Raw genomic sequence first — 19,539 nt, 5'->3', positions numbered from 1 at the left:
CAAACGGCATTCTGTTTGTTGTCATGACTACCTCATTGTGTGTTGTCTGTGAAGTTGCACAGAAAGAATCGGAGTAAACAGAAGAGATGCAAGAATCAGGTTTGTACAGTTTTTTTATTCTCTCTCTCTCTCTCTAGGTGGATCTGTATGGTTTTGGAGCAGACAGTAAAGGGAACTGGCACCACTACTGGGAAAACAACCCGTCTGCTGGAGCTTTCCGGCAGACAGGTGTCCACGACGGGGATTTTGAATCCAACGTAACGTGGACTCTTTCTTCGGTTGACAAATTACGCATTTTCAAGGGCAGATGACCCTGGTTGCAGGGTGTTCTGTACTCCAACTACTTGGATGGCCTATACACTTGTAAAAAATAAAGGACTTTGTGGAGCAGCCTTTATCTAGCACCTCAGCTGATGACACAACCAGCCATTGGGTTGGAATTAACAAGCACCGTTGATTGGCACTGGGTAGGTTGCTAGATATTTTTGCCCACTTTTGAAGAATGGTAAAGAATCCCTCTCCATTAGTGGTGGAACATGGGCATTTCTGCATCAGACTCTCCCGCTGTAAGATGTCTCAGTCCTGCAATCTGGGCTCATGCTTGTCAAAAGGAAAGAAGGCAGCTTGTTATGCTGGTAAGGATAATGGACAACATAACTGATCTCTTTTCCGAGGCAACAGTGCAGCAGAAGAGATACGAAAACAACCAACCCCAGTTTGCACACATTCGTGGATGTGAAACACCCTCTTCATGCAAGATTACCTCATGAGAGCTGTTCCATCCTCAGTCTTTTCAGTGAAACATCCTCACTGGTCTTCTGACCCTCGGCTGCTGCCATGAACAAGTGTGAATTTGTCTCCAGTGGTCAAAACTGGCACCAGCTTGCGTTTGCCAGTGTCTGGAAAAATTGAATGAAACAGTTCCATTTTCCAGATATTATTCTAATTATTGTGTGAAGCATATTATTGTTCCTCATAGCCATAAAGGGAGGTGGGGTTGTAAATGAAGTAGTCACTATTGTTTACCTTTCAAAAATGTTCTGAGTGTTACCCAGCTCAGAAGTCTGCCCTAAAGCAGAAATTTTGCCTGGAGCTATTTTTATATCTATATCTATATATCTGTCATAGACACGTGCCTTTCTAAGATAGAGGGAATGTAAAAGAGGGTTTGGCTATTGGGCTCCCTCAAAGCCCAGCACCCTCAGTTAAACTTTTTATGTGAAATTAACTGACCAAAGTTTGAGCCTTCTCACAAGATCATTTTGTATTGACAGCTTTCTTCAGTCTACTTGAAACGTTTGTCACAACTGTCTTTTCTTTTTCCTTCTGGGAGAGCTAAACATCTTTGCCTTATTTTAAAGAACTTTTTTTTAAGATTAGAACAAAAGATTTTGCTTCTCTTTTTATAACATTAGTATATAATTCCCACAGATAAGTTAATGGAGTGGAAGAAAATGGCCTCCAAGGTGTGGAAATGGTTCACGGACTGTGTCTAAAGCTGTTGTGTTCAAGGTGGAGATCCATACCAAGGGGATAGGGCTTCCCTGAGAGAAGGTTCCATTGAACTCAGTGGGGCTTACTTCAGTGTAGACATATATATGATTGCACTCTTGGTGACCTTATAAAGAGCAAGAAGAAGAAATGATGGTCAATGGCCAACAAGATTTAGCTGCACTAGGTGACTATTCAACAGAAGGCTAGAACATTCTAGAAAACACTTATCTTGAGGAGGATAAAAATGGCAGAAAAGGTAGTACCACAGGAATTGATCACAATGGTGTGAGGAAGAGAGAAGTGTAACTTCTTCAGAAAAATGGAGATGGATCCAACCACCCTAAAGTTACCTCATAGATGCTGACTAACAGTTTTTCTGACATGCCAGGGGAGAATGTGTGTCCAGAAGGCTGAGACTGCTCTTCTAAAAATAGGGATGTGGAGAAACATACTATTTGCATTTGAATGCAGATTTACTTAATTTTACCCTTTCAGACTATTGTGCCCACCAAAACCTCACCATCCTTCAAAATTTGTATTTATCTGAATTTTGCAATGGAGTTTGCCAGTCAAAACTTATATACAGAAATGCAAATGCTATGAAAGATCATGTTAAAATATTTTATCTTTGGAAAAGGTTGCCCAAAAATGTATGTATTAGGAGAAATGTGTACAAAATGGTTTACAAATATTTGTGACAAACTTACAAAAAAACCAAACCAACCATATTATCCAAGTATGGATTAAGCCAAACTTAAGACTGGAGCAATTTTCAATTAAAGCAAACCAAAATGGTTAAGATTAGAAAAAGGAGAAGCTAACAAAACCCAGAAATGAATATTCATCCACCCATCCCTATTTTTAATAATATATAAAGCACCTGTTATTATAAAATTAAAGCTATATCTTCCTGGAAGATGTCTTTGAAAGATTTCTTTCAATAATTGTTGTTGTGTCCTGGAGTCAAGCTACATGATATGCTGAATGCCATTGTTTTTGGAAAACGGCTTCACCTGGCCAAGCTATAGCAGGAAATGGATGTGGAACAGCCGTCCAGAGGACGAACATGTTCTGGATTGTGGCACTGTGGTTGTTTTGTCTCTTGTCCAAAACAGAAGTGGCCAGTTGGAGCCCAGCTTCACTGAAAGATCTGTATTATGAGTGGGTGAACTCTTCATAGGCTTAATATTTAAAAAAAAACCTCTTTAAATCAGTGCTGCAAAAATATTTTATTGGTCCCAACCATAGCTACACTATGCGTAAGATGCACTGAAAACAACAGGATTTGAATTTAAATCTCTTTGAGGAAAATCCAACATAAATCCTTCTTAGACCCATCAGAATGAATGGAGCTTAAGTTAGCCATGATTAACAAAGTCATGTTCTTTTTAATGGTTCTACTCTAAGTATATGTGGAATTTGTGTGGAATTTTACCCATTGGTTTCAGTGGGTTTGTTTAAGTCTGGCTAAGTCTGGATCTAACCACTGACTACTCCTGGCTTGTTTAAATTCTGAGGCAAGAGTCTCCAACTACTGAATAGCTGGGCCTTGAACAGCAACTTGATCTGTAAACATGAGCATGTGATTATACCTTCTATTTTTGGGGCTGCCAAGCAGAAATCCAACGGGAGGAGTTTCCCCTAGCTTGTAGTACCTGGGAGCAGCTTCCCTACATGCATTCTTAAATAAAAAATTTCAACCTAAAAAAAAAATTCAACCTACATGCATTCTTCCCGCCTTGACACAAAATGCCTATTACTGGCGACACCCTTGCCCATTCCCCCTTCCCGCAGGTTTCCATGTGTGGAGTTTGGCACCTGTTCTCAAGTTAGCCATTTCTTTGATTTTCTCTGTGTTGTGCTGGTTTGGGGTCTGCGGTATCGTTTGCTTAAAAATAAGAGAGAAGGCTCTGAAAAACTTGTCAGCAATTAGATCTCAAAGTAGGAGCCCTCTTTCTTTGAATGCTTGACCACTCCGTGCGGCTTGCATCCTGGCAGAGGGAGGTACATTTTGTTCCTTGGCTGAATAAACCCCTCAGACCACTTTCTCTTTTACCTCTAAATGGTGAGGCCCGTGTTCCCCATGCTCCTGGGACTGATGATGTCCTAAAACCAGGGATTTGTGTCCCTTGCCAGTCCCATGTCCCATCTTGGTCTGCTGCAGGATCCTAGGCTAGCAGTCATTCCTGCAATGCCAGGAAGTTGATACTGTTTTTGTTATGTACTGTCAAGGCACCCCAACTTGTGGTGATCCTGTGAATGAAACTCCCCCAAAATGCTCCATCTTCTTTTGGGTCCTCCATCTCTTCTTATGCCTTTGGCTTTCCCTAGCAGTCAATAGGGGCCCAGTTAACACTGCTTCCAGGGGCTCCATCTGCCCCTTCACCCAGGCCAGGATGGGGCAGAACCTCTCTGCTGGGGGTGCCTTTCCAGAACCTGGGGCACAAGCAAGACAGGGCTTCCTCAGAACCATAGTGCTGGATGGGGGTTTGGCCATTGCTTCCAGCCCTCTTCACAGTGCAGGAAACCTGTTTCCAGCATCCTTGACAGAGAATAGTCCATGGCTTGCTTTGCTGTCTGGCTGAGCACTAGGAAGCTTTTCTTGATGTTCAGCCGGTCCTCTTCTGTGGCACAGCAGTGGGGAGTCCCGGGGGGAAGTGTTAACGGTTGCCATCTTCTCCTTGTCAGCTGCCTGAGACTTTTTATCTGCAATCCTTACCAAGTGGCAACTGGAGGGTTTTTTTTAATGTACCAGAAGTATCTAGGAAGGATCCATTAGCCTGTAATTTAATAGTTGACACATTTCCTGTTTTGTTGGAAGTAGTAAATAATTTTGCTAATGATCTGGGGAGAGGGAGAAGATGCTAAGCTTGAGACTACCGAATGAAGACAGATTTTTAAACACCATTTTCTTCTGACAAAGGAATCACTTTTCCAAAGCTGTTATTTTCCTTGAAAGGCAAATGACAGCTGCTGTTGGGAGGAGCCATAGGGCACCTTGAACTGAAAGTATAAAAACACCCAGAAAGGTTAAATATAACATATATTTTGGCCCTTCTCTGGTTTCTTGCTGCCCATGCAAGTATTAAAGATGCAAGTGTACCAGGCACTTGGAAACACAAAGCAACAACAATCAATCTTTATAGCCAGTGGGATTTTTATTTTCTTTTTCCAAAGAATGGCTCCTCTCACCACGCATACCACACATGAAGGTACTGTTTGAATTATCCTGACTGTGCAAAGTATCTCAGCAGCCTCAGTTGGAGGCTAGTGTTGCCACCTTTTAAATTAGCCCTGCTCTTCTGCCTTGTAGCAGCAGCTCTGGATACAGAAATAGACCAGGTGACAATTTTCCTGAGAAGCAAATGAAGTGATGGGGGAGCGTCATCAGCTAAATTTCTGGTGTTGCTGTGAAAGGGACTGAAGAAAGGCCAACGGTTTGGGGGTTTTTTTGCTTGTTTTATGTGGCAACTCTAAAAGCCATATCCATTGCGACCTTAGGATTGCTTTTTAGTTGGTTCTGGAGCAAACGGAGTCAGAAGAAGGCTCTTGGTAAACTTAGGGCGCCAATTGCCAGGTGCAAAATGAGGATCCTTCCAGAACAGGGTTAATATGAAAGAAAAGCATTGGGACCAGGGACACACGAATCCATCTAGCTTTCTTCCTGCTGTGCACACAGATGGAGTCACCATCTTTTCCCCCTGCCCATGCTCTGCTGCTGTTAAAAGCTAAAGCAGATGCTTCTCTCCATGCCACCAAATGCTTCTGCAGAACAAGTAGCTGTTCAAGGTCGAAGAGCGGGCCTAGGTAGTTTTCTGTGCAACTGGCAACCACAATCACAGAGAAGAGAGCCTCCAGTTCGAACCGTGCCAGCTTCTTTCCCTGGAGGCTTACCCCCGTAGCTCAATGGAAGAGCACTGTCTTTGCATGTGGAAGGCTGCAAGTTCATTCCCAGGATCGCTTGCTTCAAACCCTGGGGAGCTGCCACTATTGCCGTTGAGCCAATGGGGGTGGGCTGGCACAGGGCCGACGACGTAAGCCAGAAAAACCAGTGGTTTGGTTCAATGTTGGGCAGTTTTTTCTGCTCCTAGCATTCATACCCATATTTTTGAACCAGAAGTTTAAAACCAAGCTTCTTAAACTTGGCCTGCGTTTCTTAGCAATGCAAACTGTCTTTTAAGTGTGTGTGTTTGTGTGTGTTCAGCAAAACCAAATTTATTGGTACACTTGTTTCCAAAAGAGTTGACTTCTTTTCTTCTTCTTTTCCTTTCGGTCTTATATTACTCTTTTTATAATCACTCTTTCCAAATGAAGGATCACTTGTGGGGCGTTTTGGTGACAGCTTATTTATTGCTCATATTTTCAATATGATACAAATGATTTTAAAATAAATTTTGTATTGCAATATAACTCTTCTGGGAAGCCTTTTTTAATTACACCTGCAGCCTGATTAAAGCAATTGTGCTTGAGTTCTGTGGTGGGTTAATTAATTAAATTGTCAATTCATTAGCGCTCTGCACATTTGCATATAAATGATCATGAAAGGGGGGAAAGCCCCATCTTAATTTTTGAATGATGCATACATGCAGCTGCCCTTTTAACAACAGCTTGATCTGTACTTACTCATTACCAAAAAAGAGGCAAAGGAGGACAAATATTGGCATTAAATTTACACAGATCTATTCATATGAGCAGATGTGCATTTAGAAATAATGGCTGTACTTTAAACAGAAATGCACGTCTTCTCTTGCCACTATGAGAGACCAGCAATTGCGACAAGGTGATCTGCCAGCTTGCTCAGTCTGATGCCTGGGCTCTCACACCACCCCCTCTGCTTGCCTTCCTGATGGCTGCATCTGATGGAGCAAACACAAAAGCAAATCTCCGCTGCTTCAAGTGAGGAATTCCTCCATGGGAAGCAGTGGAACAGGCTGGGAGAGCGTCAAATAAAGGCTGTCAGGGCACTGGGGCCAGGCCAGTGTGAGGGGTGGTTATTTGTTTTCTGGAGAACCCAGATAGCGGGAGATCAAACATCCCTGCAAAGTCAGTGCATTCGATGGAAGATGCCCTTCTTCCAGGTAGAACACATGGCCACCCTAATCTGCAGCAAACAGCAAATACACAACCCCTCGGAAAATTAAATGTGATGTGTATTTAGATTTAGCACATCTCTATTAAAGAGGGTAGGAGGAGGATGGTAGGGCAGGATTCCTCCCTGCCCCCCAACCACATTCAGCCCCTCCAACATTGACCATGGATTATATGCCCAGTTTCTTGGATGCTGAGTGCAAGGCTGGGTCAGACTAGCTCTGTTCTGTCTTTTGCAGGATTTTAGAATCCCACAATTCATTAAAACCACAATATACATATTATTTTCTAATTGGGGAAGGAAGGCAGCTACAAGAGTCAGTTTACATCCTGTATATGGAAGAGGGGAAAACAAGAAGCCAGAGCACATGAAGTCTGTCCCAATTCCCAAATCATGCCCTATTGTATTTATTTAAAAGATTTATGCGCTGCCATTTAGGGGAAAGGCTCCCTAGGAGGTAGAGGATGTTGAAACCACAAAATGCACTCCATTGAAAATAATGCCCTTGTAAACCTTAACAGGTTTAAGTAGATTGAAATGAGCAGTCTTCAGGGCTTGCCTGGGGGAGAAACTGCAGGCATTGGGCAGATCCAGCCCGTGCTACCTGGGGTTCATTTGGGGTATAATATGGCCCAGATTTCTAGTTTCCATAAGAAATTCAGAAGAGCCCTTTAGATCAGATCAGAGGTTTTCCCCAGTCCAGGATCCTGCGGTTCTTAAGGCAAGAGCTCTCCACTCATGTCTCCCGGGAGCGTATGACTGTGGCTATAGCTTTCCATTAGCCATTGTGCCGAATAACTTTGACAAGCAAGATCTGTAAAACAAGGGTTCACATGAGTGGGCCTGTAGCCGGGTGGGCTAGGAGAGGCTGCCCTCCCACTCAATTCTTAGCCTCCATAATGCTTTGAGAAAGCCATAACTACAGTTTACAAATTTGTCTGTCAAACCAGATGACCTCCTTTTTGGCATCCCCTTCCCTTTTTTTTTTAAACTGGGTAGCCTGACCATGAACTCTGATCTGTCCAACAGTAGCAGAAAGGTGTCCTTGGAGACAAGGGGAATAGCGGAAAGGTGTCCTTGGAGACAATGGGAATAGCGGAGAGGTGTCCTTGGAGACAAGGGGAATAGCGGAGAGGTGTCCTTGGAGACAAGGGTTGTGAGCCACTCGCTGCTGGCCCACAGCTCTGTTAACTCGTTCAGTGCTTCCATGCTGTCTTCCACTTAGAGGGACCCTATGAATCAGTGCCCCAAAATGCCCTATCCATGGCAGCCCTGCTCAGAAAGTGCAAGCTCAGGCCTGCAGCTTCCGTGATGACCTCAGCCCAACTCATCGTGCAGCTTCCCTTCCTTCTGCTGCCTTCCACTTTCTCCAGAATTCTAAATAGCGTAGCAAGTTATGAATCACCAAACAAGAGAAAATGCATCACACAGAAGAAGTAGAGGAGGGGGAGGAGGGGGAGGAGGGGGAGGGGGTCACAGCCTATAATCCAGCCGTACCCACCACTGGATCCCCCCAGAGCTCCTCAAAATTGAATTTGGCTTTGGGGCAGCAAGCGGCCTCTCCCAGCACTGCTTCCTGTTTTGAAGATGACTTTGTAGAACGTTTTTAGCAATATCTCTTTCTCATTGCTCTCATTTCAGACAGCTTCCTCTCCTGATCCATGGGGACCCCCAAAAATTCTGTGTAGGTTACAGAAGCCTCGTTCAAAAAAAGCTATTGTGATGCACTATGACCACAAGAGGGCGCTGCACTTCTATGCTCCCAATTGGCTATGGAGTATTTATTTTCTGTGTCAGGGGATTGGTTGTTGTGATGTGCCATCAAGTCATCTCTGTCTTGTGGCAGCCCGGCAAATGAAAGCCTTCCAAAATGTCCCATCCATGACAGCCCTGCTTAGCAGTCCTCAATTCACAGTGGTGGCTTCCGTAATGGAATCCATTCACCTCCTTTTGGCCTTTTCATCTTTTGCCTCTGACTTTTCCTAGCCTAATTGTCTTCTCCAGGGACTTTTGCCTTCTCGGGATGTGCCCAAAGCACAACCATTTCACTTTTGCCACTTTTGCTTCCAGGGAAAGCTCTGGCTTGATTTGATTTAGGTCCCCCTTGTTCATCTGTCTGTGTGTCCAGGGTATTTCCAAAGCTCTCCTCCATCACCATCTTTTGAACGCATCCATTTTCTTGCCATCAGCTTTCTTCCCCAGCCAGTTTTCTTACCTGTAGGTTGTGACTGTGAGTGCAACATCTTCGATGATGTTGACCTTTCCCCCAGGGAAATTACATTTGATGTTCTTTTCTAGTTCCTTCATTTTTACTCTGGAGAAACTGCCATGCACTGGCTGAGCCCAGACCACATATACGTATCTTCTTCCCAACATACAGATATCACAAGATTGCTGCATTTTCCCTGCATACAGAAATTGCAAGCTTGTGCACTTGTGAAAAAGCTACGCACTTTCCTCAAGCAGGAATGGGTGTGGTTACACAAACGTCCCAAGTAAAATCTGTGATGTGATTAGGAGCACATGACTCTGGTCTCTCTCATCCACATCTGCAGCTGTCCTAGCCCTGGGATCAGACACACTGTGGTTGTGGGAGGAGGGCTACAGCTGAGCCATGCCCCCCCCCGTATTTTGCTGCCAACCACAAGGTGGCACCCCACATCCCCCCTGCAGGAGCTGCCTGGTTTGGCAGCTGAATCGTCCTTCAGTGCTAGCAACGGGGAAGGGCGGCTGCCTCGCCTGAGGGGGAGTTTGGGGAAGCAGGGCAGGGCGGGTGTGCCACACGGGACTTTGTCCTCCAGAGGGTGATATGCCCCAGAACACTTAGGGGAAGGGGTTGGGGGGGGGGGCTGCCTCAGCTGCCCCATAGCCTCTGTTGCCAGAGGCAGTCACTTACTCCAACTGTGAGGTTCTGAGGCAGCACCAGGGCTCCCTCTTCTGGCCAGAGACCAGAAGAGCAGCTCTGGTGGTTGCAGGACCGGGCCCACAGTCAATCTCAGCAACCTGACTTGTTATGAGCACCACCTGGGAGCCCTGGGGAAGAGCTATGTAAGAACCTGCTCTCCCCTTCAGATGCCACCTTAGCAACAAGGGGTCTTGATGTTGTTGGAGCAGCCTGTGCCTTCAGGAGCCAGCTCATCTTCTTGCTCTTATCTCTGCTTCTGGACCATGCCTGGCTTCACCTGCTCTACTGAAATCCCAGGTACTGCTTCTCCTTGGCTTGTGTTTCTGGCTTTTGACTACCTTTTGCTATTTGGACTGGCCTGTCTTGCACTTCCGTTACTCACCTTGATCTCTGGACTGCCTGACCATGAGTTTGAATAGGCCTGTACAGTGTATTGGTTGTCTGACTCCTGGTGCTCTGGACTGTGACACCAACTCATGAGGGACTCCAACCCTGTGAAGGAGGGACAGTCCCTCCTCTTCCTCCTCCGTATTACTTACTTGCTTATTTGTTACTTTTCTATCCCTTCCTTTTCCTGCAAGGGGTCCAAAGTGGGTTACATAACCCTCTTCCTCTCCATGTTATCTTACAATAACCCTGTGAGGTAGGTTAAGCTGAGGGTCCATGATGGCCCAAAGCCAACCGATGAGTGTCATGGCTAGGTGGGGACTTGAACCAGGATCTTCCAACTCGCACTCTGGCCACTGGCTGTCCCTCAGGTGGCCTTCCGGAAAGGATGGCATTTTCTCCTCTCCTCTCTCTCTCCTGCAGATGTGGGAAACGGAGCATCTCTCACAGACCCTATTTAGCCCGTCCAGCAGCTGACCCATATTTTAATCTATTCTCATTTGGTCTGGCTGAACTTCACCCACTAAATGGATTCAGTCCCATGAATGGCTCCTTCAAAGTTCAAGCTGCAACCCGGAGTGGATACACCGTCCCGCTGGAGGTGTGATTTGCGTCCCTGGGAAGAAGGCTGCTCCTGGATACCCTTGAGCACTATGTGCACCTTATGACCCGTCACAAGCACCTGGAATGCTGCTTCTGGATTGCACCATTTCCAGCCACAGGTGGGGAGTCATGTGACTGAATTCTTCACCATAATGCACATATACACATACGCACAGAGAGAGAGAGAGAGAGAGAGAGAGAGAGAGAGAGAGAGAGAGAGAGAGAGAGATCTACATCTATAATCTTTCAATTTGTGTAATCTTCACTGGCATGCTTATTTGGGAAAGCATTCAGTCCACTGCATCTCCCCTGGCATTCGCTGAAGTGGTACAGTCCAAACTCAGGTTTCCTATCACACCTGTAGTTCATGAGGCTTCAGGTGAACCAAGCTATGTGGGTCTTGGTCCTAGAAACCTGCTAGGTTACCCCAAGGAAGCTGGATGAGTTTGGCAAATGGGCAGCAGTAGCAGCTCTCCGGGCAGCGGGAACAGCAATTTCCTGAAATCCTCTTGTCAGGGGAGTTGCTGCAGCCCAGCTGTTCAAAGAGAGTGACCGAATTTCACAGGAAGGACGGAGGCACTAAGGCGCTTAGGGAGGCAGAGAAGGTAACCCCAGCAACACCCGCTGCAGAACAGCTTTGGTGGATGGGAACCAGTCGCCATGGTTTGCGCTCTCACAGATCGGAATGCTCCTATAACGCTCCCTCCTGCACAACCCTAAAGCTAACGGCCAAGAACAACTTCAAAGAACAGAAGGGGATGTGTGATTTTTTTTTTCCTTTTAAAACAGAACCAGGCAAAAGAGATGCAATCCAACCTCAGACTGGATTCTGGTTTGCTGAAATGGACTGCTTTGGTGATTGGGGAGTAGCTTGTCTGGCCCCTGGAAAGAGAGAGAAATAGATTTCTGGAGCAGGAGAACTGTGTAGTGGTTTGGGGGCGGGGGGGGGGGGGGCATTGCAATCCCCGAAGGAGGACCAGTACATCCTGAAATGCTAAATCTTCCACATCTCAGCAGCAGTTGTCTGATGGCCTGGCTGAGCGCAGCCTACAATTCCAGAAATTGTGGCTTAGTGGAACTGGGACACTCGGCATCGCCGTACCAGCGGTCTTTCTGATGGGCAGAAGCAACGGTCTCTTTGCCCAATCTTTGCCCAATGGTTCTGCCCAACCCAGCTAGATCACCCTGTGACTTCGAGCACAGATTTTCCCAGCAGCCTGACATAAGTGGGAGCTCTCCCTGCTGTGCTGCAAAGTACTGAGAGCCAGTGTGGCGTAGTGGTTAAGAGCGTGGGACTGGGACTCAGACGATCTGGGTTCTAGTCCCCACTCAGCCATGGAGCCACCTGGGTGACTTTGGGCCAGTCACAAACCCTCAGCCCAACCTACCTCACAGGGGTGTTGTTGTGGGGATAAGATGGAGGAGGAGATTGATGTAAGCTGCCTTGAGCCCTTTGTTGGAAAAAGGCAGGATATACATCCAAAAATAATAATAAAAAATACTTTCAATGGTGTTGTCCTTCCTGGGCAATTAAGACCCCACTGGTTTTGCGAAAGACCTGCTCCAGCCAGAGACCGGTTTGTTGACTTTGAAATCAAGCGTGTGTCTCTGGTGCTGGGCAAAGAAACACCTTGAAATTCTAGAGCTGCTGATCTTAGGTTCTTTGAGGGCACGTCTGGTCCCTCTTGTTCCCTTTCTCATTCAATCTCAGGGCTTTTCTTCCAGCAAAAGTCCAGCATGCTGCTGGCAATATCGCCCTTTGCCAGCTCCTTATTCTATGACATCCACTGATCCTAATAAATTGGGTGCTATGCCATGTGCTACTGGGGGGGGGGGGAGACTACACACGCACAGCAGGAGGGAAGGAAGCAGGGGTGGAAAGACCAAGTTGCCAGCAATGGTGGCCTCTGTAGGGGGATCTGGGTATAAGGCTGTCCATGATGAGCCCCTTCACTTAAAATGCCCCACTGCATTACCCCTTGGAAGGATGTGTAGATGGGATGGATTAGACAGAATGGCTGGCTAGATACAGTGCTTGCAACTGCTTCAATGCTTGCAGTTTCCTTTGACATCAAAGCTTTGACTGTCTGTGGCTGGATTTGTGGTACACAATGACCCAGGAGTCTGCTTCCTTCCTTCATTTGTGATCCTTGCTTGCTCTGTCAGCTCAAGTTGCTCTGTTTTAGATTGTTCTGCTAAAAAAAGGCATCAGTACTTGGAACTGCTTTGCTGTTTCCTAAAGGAGTGAAATATTAAAGCTGTAATCCCATGCACATTTGACCCGGGACCAAGTCCGATAGAATTCCATGGGACTTATTTTCTAGTAGTCATAGCTAAAATTGTACTGTCAGCCTGCAATCCTAAATGTATTTCAAGCCAGCGAGCCCTGTTGAACACAGTGTGACTTACTTCTGAGTTAAACAGAAGATTATTGTGTTCCAGGAACTGCTGGAAACTGGCAAAAAAAGTTCAGCTGTTAGGCTGTATAGAAAAGATTAAAAAAACCTATAAACTCTCATGGCAAAAGCAAGCTGGTGGACAGTATTGCCAGTAGTCTAATGCTTTAAACGGAGATGGATGGATGTGCGGGGAAGCAGCATATTCCTCTCTTGTTAAATCAAGTCAGAATGATTTCTTTGTGTATCTGTGTTCTCAACAGCAAGAAAGAGGGATGTCTAGGGATTTGCCCGGATCCTCACCCTGTCCATGTCTAACTCCCAAGGAGATACGAGAACTCCATCCCGCACACCTGTAACAACAGGATGGATTTCAGGACATACAGATCTCCTCTCATTTTTCCTGTTTTTCTCTTGATGTCACCAACAAGGATGCGGATTAGTCACGGGCCCCTATCCTGTGGAAATCAGAAAGGTCATGCAAGCAAGGATGAGGCGGTTGGGATGGGCAGAGAATTCTCCTTCCCTGACCCTCTGCCGGTTGCTTCGTGGGATAACATCTCGGCTATCCAGCGGAGTTTCTGTGCTGTCCGATGCACATCCATGGGGAAGTAAGTCCCTGGAGTTCAGCAGGACTTCTTCCCAGGTAAGTGGGTAGAGACACTGTGCCAGTGCCCTGCCCCCAGATGTGTGAACCTCAGCATCTGTTAGCCCTAGCCTGCACGGCCAATGGGCAGGCTTTTGAGGAATTGTCCAAATCATTTGGGGGACGGCAGATTGGGAAGGGCTGGAGCCCAGGATCAAAGCCTTAGTCTTTAGAACATTCCACAGGTTTTTTTCTTGGAAACTTACAACAATCCTGTAAGGTAGGCCAGTGTTATCTCCATATTAAAGAGATGTGGTCAGGGTGAGGAACCACACATAAGGGCAAATATGTTTCAGCTGAAACAAATAATTGTTAGTTTATTTTCACATGTATAGCCCACTTTTTTTTCTTCTAAAGAACCCAAGGTGGATTACATAATATTCCTCTCCATTTTATCCTCTTAATGACCTTGAGAGGTAGTTGAGGCTGAGAGTCCATGATTGGCCCAGTGTCACCCCTGAAACTCACAGGGTGACATTGGCTCAGTCATGGACTGTCAGCCTAGCCTACCTCACTGGGTTGTTGTGAGGATAAGTGGCCTTCGAGTCCTCACCAGGCAGGAACAGGTGGGGTATAAATGCAATATAGCAACAGCAACCACTAGGCTATACTAGCCCTCAAATTAACACACATGTTGCATCAGAGGGACTCAGCAAGGAAAAAATAGCAAGTTTAGCTTGTCAGTTCCTGCCAAATCTCCAGTTAAAGAGATCTGAGTATGTCAAATGGCTTGATGGGAGGTGTCCATGTTTTTAACCAGGCTATTCTGTGTCAACTACTGCTTCAGTTGTTTGTTTTTTAATTGTGCACTTAATACTAAAGGTTGTGTAATGGTTGGGTTATTGGATTGGAAAGCTGAAGAACTTATGCAAAATGCTACTTTCTAGATGGGGAAGGACCTCTTTGGTCTTGCTCATGAGAGGATCCCCAAAGAGAGGCAGGGCTTGCCGAGCAAGGAGACGAGTCTCAAGGGCCAGAGAAATTCCCCAGGCTGGTGATCGGTGATGTAGCATGGCTGTGTTGTGCTTCCGTACCCTGGACCAGACACTACTGGTTCTAGGGCATTTATGAATCAGCAGAAAGGAGGAAATGCATCATCCAAAAAGAAAAAAGTTATGGTGGTTACCATAAAATGTTTATTATTGCATTTATATACTGCCCTGTAGCCTGCAGGTTCTGAGTACTTTACAAGTAACAGTCATAAATACAATTAATAAAATGCTCATGATACAATATATTGACATGTGTAAAAGCAAACTTAGGAAGTCATATAGGGATGTAAATAGAACTAGAGAACATCTCATCTAATCGTGGAATTATGTGAGCAGGTACGTGTCCACTGGCCTGTTTTGTCTGCCATTGTGGTGCTGTGGACAGTGTTGGGAAAATTCAGCTAAATCCTGGCAGGAGAGGGTTGCTTATGTGTCTTTGTTATAAAATGCCAGCACCCCTTTCTCAGGAACCACCCAGAAATTCCAAGCCAGGTTACTGTTTATATATTTATTTATTTAGTAAACTTCTATGCTGCCCCATTTGCTGAAGCCTCGGGGCGGCTCACAGACATAAATAAACATTGTTAAAATAATATAAATTAACAGTATAAATTAAGTCTGTTTGGCATTTGCTGTTACTTTAAGAAGTGGAGCTTGATAACTTCCCCAAGAAGCTGCCAGGGCTCTTGTTTTGCTTATCAGTAAGAACTGCTCAGGCTGCCAGGTTACCAGCATTTCCATCACCCTCATTTCCATGCCAAAACTCAGGATAGTCCCAGGATATGTTAATCTCCTGCAATCCACTGCCACTGTACTGAGCCCCCTCCGCAGACCTCTCACCACCTTCTGACTGTGTTCCCCTTATTTTGACATCAACTGCCCAGCTGCTGGGCCCATGTGACTCAGGTTCTATAAAACACTCTGTGCATGTTCTAAAAGCTTGTAGACCACTACCCGGTAGCATGCTATGGTAAGTAACTGCAGGGGGCCTGGGTGATCTCACCACTAAAAATGTTGGGGTTCAAGGCAATTCAACCTTCCATTCTCACTTAATAAAGAGATCCTGACAACCATTCTAATGGAAGAGGATACCCCTTCACACAGGGGACACTCTCAAACAGGGGTTGAGTCTTGCAAACAGAAGGTGGCTCTCTGCAGAAGACACCCGGTCACTGTTGCCCAGGCACCACGGCCTAGCTGGGCTAACACAGCTGCCCTGACTTTCCTGGTCATTCTTGGGTGGTGCAGAATTCAGGCTCCATCTTCCAGAGAGTGCACAGGTGGGCAGGCATATGGGTCTTGCTTCTTCAGGTTGTCAGTGCTTGACCTGTAACTAGCTCTTCACCTGCTTCATGCTTTCCCAGAGAGTAGAAGATCACCTGTGAAGAGTAACTGGATGGGATGATGTCCATGGGTTAGATATTTCCCATGTGCATCTATTTCCTACCAGTTCTAAGTTATTCAGCCACTAGCTCTGTTCTTACCAGTAAATATTTAGGTAGTCAAATGTTTTTGCCCATGGTAGGCATCAGTGCCATGTAGTTCAAGATGTTATGGTCTCTGAAATATTTTGCAACATAACTTCTAGTGCTGTAAACCTTTGAACCCCTTTGGCACAATCCTATGTTTTGGTCTCCATTTCAGATTAATCATCTTAAGGTTGCAAAATCTTGCCACTGAGTTAATCTGTAACTCAGATACTTATCAGCTGCTCTTGGCCATTTATTCCTGTCTTGCAAAGGTGGGCTGTTTTTCTTTATCTTTTTTTAATAAGTAACCACCACCAGAAGAGAATAAATACACCTGCTCTTGTAGCACACAAGGAATTCTCCACTTTCATTCACTGAAACAGTTCTGCAGGGCATGAGTCTGCCTTCTGCAAGGTCAGAAGCCCAAAGGCCCCACCTGAGCAAAGGTTTTTGCTTTCTCATCTTCTGGTTCCGTGTATAATTTGAGATCCATAACAAACACTATTTCTCAGTAAGCAGGTGATCAGCCCCAAAGACATCAACAAGGAGGGAGATGTGCCTTCCCTTTCTTGGGTCTTTTGGATCGCTCTCCCCGAGAGGGAGAGAACGAAAGAGGTTGCAGTCCTTGGCTACCATGGCTTTTCATATGTTCTTAAGGTCCTGTACAGGCTGAACACTCTTCTGAACAATAAACCTCCTCCCCACAGGAAAAAGCAGTGTGGCAAGAGATGCCCACATGCTTGTTTTCTATGTGCAAAGATTTTTATTCTTTTATTTTTAGAGAAGTGGCAGTCACATTTTTGCAGTTTGTGAGTACAACTGAGATTTACGGTTTCAACGAGAACCAGCCCTTAGAAAAACACCTTCTGCAGAGAAGGACCTGATATATCATGTTGCATGAGACTGTGACCAGAAAAGAATGATACTTTGCATTTCTTGCAAGAAATGCAAGGGATAACTTTCAGGAGAGATGTAAAGGATAGATGGGACCTCTTTAAATGGCTCCTTTCCAGAGATTAAGACAGCAGCTGGATGGATGGTACATTTAGCCCACAATCTCTAGAGGTCACCTTGTCATCCATGGATATGTTTGTCTGAATTAAGAACATCAGGTGGAGAATTGATGACCTGGTTATCAAATGATACCCATTCAGCACCTATCCTGGATAGTCAACCATGGTGGGTAGTTGGGTCATCTGAATCCCGAGTGGCTTATTTCCCAGGAACGAGGCATCCCAGGGACCCTTGGCGTGTTCTAGGGCCATTGGTACCTTGATGAATTGTGAGGACTTCCGAACCCAGATGAGTTGTTCATTGTGGGTTGCAGGGACTGGCCGGGAGCTGAGTGGCAAGAGCAGCACTCATGATGATCATGCAGGCGTTGTGTGTCCTGCAAACCTCAGCATTCCCCTGTGATGTGTTGCCTCCTCCTCGGGCATGGAACCATTTTGGCTATGTTGCCCCCCATGCTGGGAAATGAGTATTGAGCATGCATTTGCCTGTATCGTGGTTCACAAGGTTTGGCCAAAGGACTGCATCGGGGGTCTGCTGGGGTGGTGGGACCCCCCTCTGTGTGTGTGTGTGTGTGTGAGCGTGCACATGTTCACATCTATTCCACTGACCACCCCCGTCTCTGCAGCAGTGGGGGGGTTGAAGCTGAAGGATACTTCAGGCACTGAAGGCACCTCAGCCAGGTTGCTCCATTGAAACTCCCTCTCACACACAGAACGGATTCTAGCCATCATAGCCACCTGACACAAATACCCCATTTCTAGAATAACCCTGGAGCCTCCTGGGAAGCTGGCGGAAGCCTTCAAGCACTGGGGTACTCCAGCAATGAGGTTCCAATGGAAGAAGCCGCAGAGCCTGTTCTCGGAGAGGGGCTTTCCCTGCTGGGGCAGATGGTTGGGACCTGGGGACCCCCTGTGGCCCATGCACCTTTTGCATTCCTGCTGCGTGTTATTTCACCCGTTGATTCTCCCTGCTGAAGGAACTCACATGGAAACGGGGCCCGAGTCCAAGCAACAGATCCTGGTGGCTTAGCTCCTGGGTCCTCAATCGACGGTCTGTGGGATGGATCCGGCCCGCCATGGCCATCCATCCGGCCCACACTGCTCACCACACACTCACTGCTTCCTCGAAGCGCAGGCAGGGAGGTGGTGGCTTGCTCACCCGGAAATGGTCTCCGAGCGAGCAAGCAAGTGCCGCCCGCCTCCCAGACAGGCGGGCTCACTGCTGCGCCTCAGTGCAGGTGGGGAGGTGGTGGCTTGCTCGCTCGGAGGTGGTTCTGGATTTGCTGGGAGAGCTCCGCGCGAGCCACCACTGCACCTGCCCAAGGCCACCTTGCGCAGGCACCCCCACCTCAGCGGCCCGCAACAGTCACCACAGCTTTTCAACCGGCCTCCTATTCAGAAAGGTTGAGGACCCCTGGCTTAGCTCATCAACTGTTCCATTGAAATCCATGGGACTTCGGTTAGCAGTGGCTTCCCCATCCCATTGCTTTCTATGGGTTGGCTTGACGTTTGGCAGATGTAGTTCAGGAATGGAGAAAGCTAGCAAGAGAATTGAGCCAATTTACTTTCCCAGAAATTTTCAGCAGCTGCTTAGCAACACCAAAAGTCATGCAAAAGAATGAGACTGGGTCTCCCGTCATGCAGTCCTAATTTGGAATATGGCTAAAATGGCCTCTCACACAGGAAATGGACATTTTTAGTTCAGCCGCTCATTCCTGAAAGTGCGTTGCTCTCATTCTATTGTGTTTTCCCCTCTTCCTGTAAAAAAAAAAAAAAAATGCAAACTTCACACATGTGTTGCCACTTTCTGATCACCATTTCCCCTTTTTCGTTCGAAACAAACTTCCACGCAGCACCCACATCAGCAGTGATGGTAGCAGAACCAAAAACGTAACCAGAGGGACCTTGTAATAGCTTTCCTGTTTCAGAATTTACAGCTACTATTAACATCGATTGTTTACATTGACTGTTTTGGCACGCGGGAAGCATGCTGGGTTATTTATTTCAATGCCTTCCAATAGCTGAGGCATTCTGGGAAGTTCACAACAATTACTCAAAAAGGCAAACAAATACAATAAAATGCAAATACAATAAAACACAGCATAAAAATCCAACCGACAAATTTAAAACAGCTTAAAAATTCCGATATACAAAAATATGAAAAAACTTTACATCTAAACCATTTTTTTAAAACATTAACTCAAACAGCTGGCATAAGTTCTGGCCTATTTAAGAGTTGGCCTAAACAAAATTCAATAGCAAACCTAGGCATTTTGATTAAAAGGATCCCCTGTCTTATTTTGGGCCTGAGAAGATTATAAGAACAATAACATTTATGAAGTGAATCTGGACTTAGCCATAATTCAGAGGAGACCCACTGGAATTGATAAGGCAATTTAGTCATGTCAACATTAAAAGCCTTGATTCAATTGTGTCTGCTTTCAGTGACTGAGTCTGGATGCAAGCAGCCTTGCAGAGCTCCGAAAGACCATCTTGGGGTCTCCAGACACCGTTGGGGGATTTTTTGAAGTCCCTGCTCTGAGAC

General features: G+C 46.0%; 1 protein-coding gene across 5 annotated transcripts in view; it reads left to right on the top strand.

Moving 5' to 3' along the window:
- The window catches only part of ST3GAL1 (ST3 beta-galactoside alpha-2,3-sialyltransferase 1), a 118,932-nt gene extending 113,028 nt beyond the window's left edge, over positions 1-5,904 (top strand). For all 5 annotated transcript variants that reach the window (XM_044450404.1, XM_044450399.1, XM_044450403.1 and 2 more), the window contains one exon: positions 138-5,904. In XM_044450404.1, the coding sequence (XP_044306339.1) occupies positions 138-261 (124 nt within the window). In that variant the 3' untranslated portion in view covers positions 262-5,904. The remainder of the gene's footprint in view (positions 1-137) is intronic.
- The last annotated feature ends 13,635 nt before the right edge of the window (positions 5,905-19,539 follow it).

This window comes from Varanus komodoensis, unplaced genomic scaffold, assembly GCF_004798865.1.
Source record: "Varanus komodoensis strain SLA01 unplaced genomic scaffold, ASM479886v1 scaffold66, whole genome shotgun sequence".
Taxonomy (NCBI): domain Eukaryota; kingdom Metazoa; phylum Chordata; class Lepidosauria; order Squamata; family Varanidae; genus Varanus; species Varanus komodoensis.
The sequence above is the reverse complement of the archived record's forward strand: the minus strand, read 5'-3'. Positions and strand labels throughout refer to the sequence as shown.